The 8,744-nt window shown below is 40.4% G+C and overlaps 1 protein-coding gene across 1 annotated transcript in view; it reads right to left on the reverse strand.

Moving 5' to 3' along the window:
* Window positions 1-428: 428 nt before the first annotated feature.
* vwa5b1 (von Willebrand factor A domain containing 5B1) overlaps window positions 429-8,744 on the reverse strand; it is a 29,850-nt gene continuing 21,534 nt past the window's right edge. Inside the window, exons 15-21 of the mRNA XM_061075442.1 lie at window positions 6,506-6,799; window positions 4,997-5,134; window positions 4,564-4,701; window positions 2,421-2,492; window positions 1,934-2,003; window positions 1,201-1,324; window positions 429-1,088 (exon numbers count right to left, since the gene is read on the reverse strand). Of these exons, the coding sequence (XP_060931425.1) occupies window positions 429-1,088; window positions 1,201-1,324; window positions 1,934-2,003; window positions 2,421-2,492; window positions 4,564-4,701; window positions 4,997-5,134; window positions 6,506-6,799 (1,496 nt within the window). The remainder of the gene's footprint in view (window positions 1,089-1,200; window positions 1,325-1,933; window positions 2,004-2,420; window positions 2,493-4,563; window positions 4,702-4,996; window positions 5,135-6,505; window positions 6,800-8,744) is intronic.

Consider the following 8,744-nt stretch of genomic DNA (forward strand, 5'->3'; position numbering starts at 1 on the left):
AGATGTAAAAACAGTAAATGCATCAGTCGGTGGAACAGTTTTCCATTGTTTTTTTGCAGCATTTTCCCATTAACATCAATATGATGACATTTATGAGCTTTTCTCAAATGTTGATGGTCAGCGGTCCAGCATGCTACTAATAAAATACTGACATTCTTCTCCTTGAAACTCGAACCAGAGGCAGAGCTCCGATCAGACCCCTTGCTGACGGGGATCCAGCTACAGTATATGGCAGCAGCGAGGTAATAGCTTGCACATCGTGCCTCTGAGAGCCTGTGATATGTTTTGGAGGAACAGAACACGAACAGAAGAAGAAACACATTGTTCACTACTGCGACGGCAAAGACTCCAGAGACATACTGCTGAATGGAAAACAGAACAGCCTCAGTTAGCATAGTATCGTATGGGATGGAGTGGTCTGCATCCGCTCAGACGCTGTTAGGGTTGTAACAGAGCATGTTCAGCTGCAGGTTCTCATCCCAGTGTCTGAGGATGATGAAGAGCTGGTTGGCAGCAGCCTTGATGGAGGCTAAATCTCGACCTTCCGGGATGTCCTGCCCACTCATCCACATGCTGGCCTTGGCCGCCACCAGTTCCCACTCTATGAAATAACTGGCCGAGCTGTGCTCCAGCCAGGCGAGGGCCACAGCGGTGGCCCACAGCATGCTCTCAGGGTTCAGCATCTTCTTCAGCACGCCACCAGGCGACGCTGCCTCGAGACCCCCGGACCCAGAGCTCCGACCACTGTCCCCGGTGGAGTGGGGGGAGACCGGGGGCTCAGCAGCACAGAGGGGACTTCCCAGGGAGGAAGGAGAAGACTCCGTCCAGGCGCTCCGGGGCAGATGGGAGGGGCTGGAGATGCCGACAGTTTGCTCTGCTGGTGGTGGACTTGTTTCTGTCTCACACTGTGGTTTGTGCCCGTGGTCGGCGCTCTCGGCGCGGCGGCTGCTGGAGTGAGACAAGTGGCCCAGGCTGGTGCGGTGGCTGGTGAAGGGGGACGTCCACTTGAGCTTGTCCATGGGAACATTGATGGCGTCACACAGAGCTGTGTCCAGGGGAAACGCTCCACACGCAAACTGCAACAACACCTGCGGAGAAGATTGTGACACTTTCGTTTCTCCTGACAAATCTACAGTCCGCTCGAATTGGAATCCATCAAAAACATGCAGGCTGACAGATCTGTATAGATTTATTACCCACCACAGGAATGTAGTCTTTGTTCTCGTTGTCACTTTCTCCGATTGAATCACCGGACCTGCTGTGAGATCGACACATGAAGCCTTTGGCAGCTCGGGTCAGGAGACGCGTCCTGCTGAGGGCCAGCCTGACAGAGGAGAGGAGACAGAACTGTAAATCACAATGCACAACATGTGCAGCACACGGCCAATTCAATTCAATCTGCTGCTCTCACCAGCAAGGCAATTGTTTCTTTTGAAAATGGATTTACATACAGTTTAAATAAAAACAATTGAGGGTAGTTATGAGTGCTGGTTGTCATGTCAACGGGCTAAATGCAAAGATAGGCTGTGAATAAAGGTGGAGGACGCATCTGGTAGAATCACTCGTTCAAACCAAACTTACTGGAAAAACAAACCCTTGAACAAACACCAGTGTGATAAAAAACTAGCTAAAATGAAAGAAACCATATTTGGGAAAATGTATTTAACATGCACTTTCAGTTTTTAGTTTAGGTCCCTCTGCTTTTGAGGAGAAGATCATGTCGTCCATCTTTATATTAAGTCTGTTTTCATCCTTTTAGCAGCTGTTTTTTCTTTATGTGTTGTTGTCAACACTGGATTCAGGAGAAATTGTCTAAAAATGTGTCTCCGCCTTGTGACCCAGTCGTTAAAAAGCCAAAGTTCCTGCACTCGCTCATGCAGCAGCAACACAACCTCGACACATCAGTGCAGCCAGCGAGTGACCAATCACCCACCTGGCAGAAAAAAGGCTCTCCACCGATTTCTGTGATTGGTCCGAGGTCACAGACGGACTCCTCTGGGCGGCTTGGAGACAGAGAGACAGAGTTAGACAAGGCACGGAGAGAGAGAGACAAGCTGTGGCTCTCTCTCTTTTTTGTTCTCAGCGTGAGTCTCAGGGAATAAAGGCGACAGAGGATGTTGCACCTTTTCCACTGAGCTTTAAGAGCAACGGTTCATTCTCCACCAGCTGTGTCTCCTCCGCAGGTGAAACACGTCCGTGTGTACGAGCCTTTGTGGCTTTTTATAAAAAAAAGGGTCCAGGCAGCATTTGTCAATAGAAGCAACGAAACTATGTCGATTCCTCTCATCACTTACAAGAAGAGGGACGATTGAAATGTCAATAAGCTCAGGTTTCACATTGGGAGCGATACGATGGCGAGGAGACGACACGGGGACAAGCAGACACTTCCTGTTCCTGTCGGGCTGATGTGCTGCACTCACCTTCTGTGAAGCTGCATCTCTCCCAGCCAGAGGAGGAGGGGGTGCTGCACGGAGAGACGCCGTCCTCTCCACCTGAGACACAACATTACATCAATTAATCCCCTTTACTTTCTCTACTCTTCTCTACTCTTCTCATCTCATTATTATATACCAACCAACTGTTCATCCCTTTACTGGCTATACTAGCCCCATGCACGGACTTTACTACCACATATTCTTATATATTTATATATGTATATATTTTTGTTGTTTTATATATATATATATATTATATTTATACTTTCCACTCCAGCAGCACAAGAACACTTCCCTACTGGACACAATCACATCATTGCATTCCATTCCTGTAAATAGTTCTCCGTATGTGATTTATGTTTGTATGTCAGTGACGTGTTTAAGTGTTAACTGTATAAGCTTCTGGATGATCTGAATTTCCCTCGGGATTAATAAAGTATCCATCTATCTATCTATCTATCTATCTATCTATCTATCTATCTATCTATCTATCTATCTATCTATCTATCTATCTATCTATCTATCTATCTATCTATCTATCTATCTATCTATCTATCTATCTATCTATCTATCTATCTATCTATCTATCTATCTATCTATCTATCTATCTATCTATCTATCTATCTATCTATCTATTTACCTATCTATCTATCTATCTATCTATCTGTCTGTCTGTCTGTCTGTCTGTCTGTCTGTCTGTCTGTCTGTCTGTCTGTCTGTCTATCTGTCTATCTATCTATCTATCTATCTATCTATCTATCTATCTATCTATCTATCTATCTATCTATCTATCTATCTATCTATCTATCTATCTATCTATCTATCTATCTATCTATCTATCTATCTATCTATCTATCTATTTACCTATCTATCTATCTATCTATCTATCTGTCTGTCTGTCTGTCTGTCTGTCTATCTATCTATCTATCTATCTATCTATCTATCTATCTATCTATATATCTATCTATCTATCTATCTATCTATCCATCTATCTATCTATATCAATCTATCTATCCATCTAACTATCCATCTATCTATCTATCTATCTATCTATCTATCTATCTATCTATCTATCTATCTATCTATCTATCTATCTATCTATCTATCTATCTATCTATCTATCTATCTATCTATCTATCTATCTATCTATCTATATCAATCTATCTATATCAATCTATCTATCTATCTATCTATCTATCTATCTATCTATCTATCTATCTATCTATCTATCTATCTATCTATCTATCTATCTATCTATCTATCTATCTATCTATCTATCTATCTATCTATCTATCTATCTATCTATCCATCTATCTATCTATATCAATCTATCTATCCATCTAACTATCCATCTATCTATCTATCTATCTATCTATCTATCTATCTATCTATCTATCTATCTATCAATCTATCTATCTATCTATCTATCTATCTATCTATCTATCTATCTATCTATCTATCTATCTATCTATCTATCTATCTATCTATCTATCTATCTATCTATCTATCTATCTATCTATCTATCTATCTATCTATCTATCTATCTATCTATCTATCTATCTATCTATCCATCCATCCATCCATCCATCCATCCATCCATCCATCCATCCATCCATCCATCCATCCATCCATCCATCCATCCATCCATCCATCCATCCATCTATCTATCTATCTATCTATCTATCTATCTATCTATCTATCTATCTATCTATCTACCTATCTATCTATCTATCTATCTATCTATCTTTAATTCTCAGAACCCACATGGACATGGTTGTGATAAAAGAACAACAGACACTCTCATGGGAACATACTGACGCAGCCCCCCCCAGGCATCTGTGCAGCTTCTTTTTTAACAGGCACATGTTCTCGCAGTGTGCTCGTCGTGCTGCTTCCTGTTGCCATGCCACCACTGAGAAACCATGAGCTGCCCTTTTGCAGAAGTTGAAGTATTTTTATTGTCAAGCAGGCGGCAGCTCCCTGACGCTGCTCAACACCTCTCAGCTCCCGGTGTTTGCAACCTTTAATATTTCATATAAAGACGTTTGAATGAGAGTCTTAGTTAAAAAAACATCTTTTAAACCTCCATCTGCTGTTGAACTATGTGAGATGAGGGAACGCAGCCTACTGTTGTGCAGCAGTTGGACGTCCTCAGCTTCCTGCGACATGCCGCCGGACTGCGAGCGTCCGAGTCCGATGGAGTAGCCTCGGTTCTTCCTGCTCCCCGAGCGAGAGCCGGAGTGCGAGTTCTTCTTCAGACCTTCGGCTGAAAGCAGAATTCAATTCTCAAACTGAAATCACAGTTTAGTCAAAACCACAAACCGCAAGGGGAGAAATCAGAGAGATGTTCTTGTGATCATAGATGTTTCCCTCTCTGCTCCAGAGGAGGAAATTTCAGCCCAAAGCAAAACCAACATTTAAATCTAATATTTGACTTTGCTCAGCTTTTCTTGATATTTATTTAGGCAAGCTGAAATACTCAATTTAACTTAAATGTTCAAACATAGTGGAGAGGACCGGATAATGAGTTTCATACAGATTCATAAAGCAGTGTGACTTACCCGGGTTTAAGTGTTCAATGCACGTCGGTAAATACTCGTTAGTGTCCAGGTCGATGGGAACGAACGCTGTGTATTTGCTCAGTATATTGCAGGATTTGCTGGTGTGAATCGCATAATGCTGGTACTTTCTGCCAGAGCCTGGGAATGACAAGAAGTGCAAAGTGATTATTTAACATTGGCATCAGACTATATGAAAGAATAACATCATTACAGTCAGGTTACATATTCAAAACCTTCATACAAGTTAAAGGAACAGTTTGACATTGTGGGAAATTTGCCCCAAAACATTACATGAGAAGATAAATGCAACTCTCATATCTATTAATTTCCTTTAAAAATGACGTTAACAACACAATATTGTCACGTAACCCTAAAATAATCAAATTTGCATATTTCATGAATCAAGAATGAAACTGCTCCTTTAAGTTTTTATTTCCAGAACTTCAACGCTTATGTGAAACAAGCAGATTAGAGATAACAGCTAAATTAGGGCTGGGCAAGTTAACTCGTTTTAATCGAGTTAACTCAAGTGATGAGTTAACTCGATTAATTATTTTATCTTGCATTAACTCAGGTTTGATTATTTATTGTTTTATTGTGAAAGTCAGGCTTTTATTTTGTGAAAGTCTGTTGCTGACTGCTGCAGAACAGGAAAAAAGAAAATAATTGGCGGATAAACAATCGAGTTAACTCATCACTTGAGTTAACTCGATTAAAACGAGTTAACTTGCCCAGCCCTAAGCTAAATATAAAATAAAATAAAACTCCTGTTCTGAAAGTTAAGCCGACAAAAGCAACAACATCCAAACTCTATAAACACTTGTTGCTGGACAGAAGTGACGATTGAGAACCTGTGGCCTGAAACGACTGGTAGATCAGATAAAACCGCTTGTGGGAGTATAATCATCTGGTGTGTGAATGTGGTGTATTTTAGTTGATAACTCTTTTGAACATGGTCATAAACCACGATGACATGTTACCATCTTCAGTGTTTATTCTCAAACTCTTACACTCGTTAAACACTATCCCAGATGGTATGGAATGTATACGTTAACTCTCTCCCCCAGAGAATACTTTCGAACTGTACAATGAAGACGCCTCAAACTACAAGATACTAAACATGTCCTTATTTAGGCTGAAGACCCTGTTGTGTGATGTAATGTTATCTCTAGTTTTGGGGTCCCACCTCCAACCTATAAAACTTCTTGCCCTGCAGGGAGACTTCAGACTTCACCAGTTGGCTGTGTGATTTCTCAGAGTCTCTAGAGCTCGTCCTGACCTGTACTACTTTGTTTAATATTTGTTTTAATAATTTTAAAATCATTTTACTTGTAAGTACTGGGTCCGCGGTCCTTCCCTTCATCTTCAACTTCTGCAACAACACGGCGACCTCTCGGCCGACCAGAATATACGTCATGAACATTTCTCATTTTCTCCTCCTGCTCCGTCATTACAACTCCATCCCCAGATCTCCCAGTAAACGCTTCAATGCAGCCACACAGATCTCACCGTGCTCGATCTCACACTCTTTGTCCGCCATGTGCTCAAAGTCGTGTATGATGGAGTGACCGGCCATGTGGTGGAAGGTCTCGTTCCACAGCTCCTCGTGAACCTTCTCCTCGCGCTCCCGCCCGTTCAGGTACGGCTCGATGTCGAACACCACCTCCCACTTCACGGGCTTCCCGCTCAGCAGCCCGGACACCACGGCCTTGCAGTCGGCCCGGTGGTGGCTGGCGGCGCCCAGCACTGACACGAGGGTCTCCTGTGGAGTTTCTGCTTGACACAACTGGTGTCCGTAACCGTCTGAAACATCACAGGAACAAGATCATCCCCTAATTAGTGTTTATGGTTGACATTGTTTCCACATCTTCTTTCCTAGGATTGGAATTTAAATCATTTGACAAGATGCATGTGATAAGAATACGTTTTCAAAGCATTCCCTGTTTATACCTCAATCCCAATATGCTAACTTTGCTAGCTATGTTATTATAATGTCATTTATAGTGATGTCATCGTGACGTTATTTGTAGCATATGATGATCCGTAGATCATATCTCTAATCTTATTGGTTGCAAAAGTTATTCAATCATTTCACTATAAGACATAATTTTGTGACTTCATGTCATGATGACGTCATTACTCCCATATGATTATTAAAGATTTTGTTCAACCTGTATAATCTTTAAGTTGTATATAAATCCTATAAAATGCAAAGACAGCACAGCATTTATTTTAGCTGTGGATGACGTAATATCCTTACTTTCCTCTTGACGTAACTTGTCATATGACATATATAGAGTTTTACGATCGAGATCATCTTAAGATTGTGTCTCTATTTTTGCGGACTTGCCTGTAAAATGTGTTTTTCTCGTAACCATTTCTTGTCGACCTTGACCTTTAACCGATCAGCTCCAAAAAGTGAATCATCCGGAAATAAACTCCCGAGTAATAATCCAAGTTTGGGAAAAATAAGTCCGTGCATTGTAGAGTTGTTTTGGAAAACTCACAAAAACACACAAACACACAAACACGTGGGGTAAAAACAATACCCTGCTTCCGGCTCTGCTGGCACACAAAGCTATAAATCCATTATGATGGTTTCAGTTTGAATAAAAAAGGTAATTTAATTGCCTCAGTTCCTCTATTGTTACTTTCATTTACTTATTCATGTCACATCATTTTAAAAGAACAGTTCTGGGAACTCATCGCTTTCTTTGTGACATTTCGACGAAGAAATCAATGCCACTCCTTTGTTCGTCCATTAAATATGAAGCTACAGACAGAAGCCACTTAGCTTATTATAAAGCAATTTCAATCAATGTCAGAGTTTTGGGGATGCAACACATAACGACTAGGATTTCATTTTCAACTCACTTTATAATAAAGAGCTGAATACGTTCAAACAAAGATGATGGCTTTTTAAAATCATATGACAACTTTTCTGAATGTTTATCACTTTAAAAAGATCTGGATCAGGTCATAATTCAGGAAAAAAATGAAATTTATAAGAAATAAAATCCCCTTAATTTGAGGAAAAATCCAGATTCATCATTAAAAGGGATTTAAATCTGTTTCCTTCATACAAGTTAAAGGAACAGTTTGACATTTTGGGAAATTTGCCCCAAAACTTTACATGAGAAGATAAATGCAACTCTCATATCTATTAATTTCCTTTAAAAATGACTTTAACGACACAATATTGTCACGTAACTCTAAAATAATCAAATTGGCATATTTCATGAATCAAGAATGAAACTGCTCCTTTAAGTTTTTATTTCCAGAACTTCAACGCTTATGTGAAACAAGCAGATTAGCGATAGATTATCAACTCACTTTATAATAAAGAGCTGAATACGTTCAAACAAAGATGATGGCTTTTTAAAATCATATGACAACTTTCCTGAATGTTTATCACTTTAAAAATATCTGGATCAGGTCATAATTCAGGAAAAAAATTAAATTTATAAGAAATAAAATCCACTTAATTTGAGGAAAAATCCAGATTCATCATTAAAAAGGGATTTAAATCTGTTTCCCATCAGTTTGTTCCTGCTTCATTTTGTCTCCGTCTCCAGATTCACAGACACACACTGCGGTTAATAACCTGATTTAATTTTCTCCGTTCAGTCGAGGTTCCATATCAGCTCTGTATAATATGATATCTGTAATAGCTCTACGCCCTCAATTTAGGATGTGAGGCAGCAGTGGGAAATTGACCTGAGTGAGGAGCTAAGTAATGACCGATGGG

This window comes from Limanda limanda, chromosome 7 (assembly GCF_963576545.1).
Source record: "Limanda limanda chromosome 7, fLimLim1.1, whole genome shotgun sequence".
Classification (NCBI taxonomy): Eukaryota; Metazoa; Chordata; class Actinopteri; order Pleuronectiformes; family Pleuronectidae; genus Limanda; species Limanda limanda.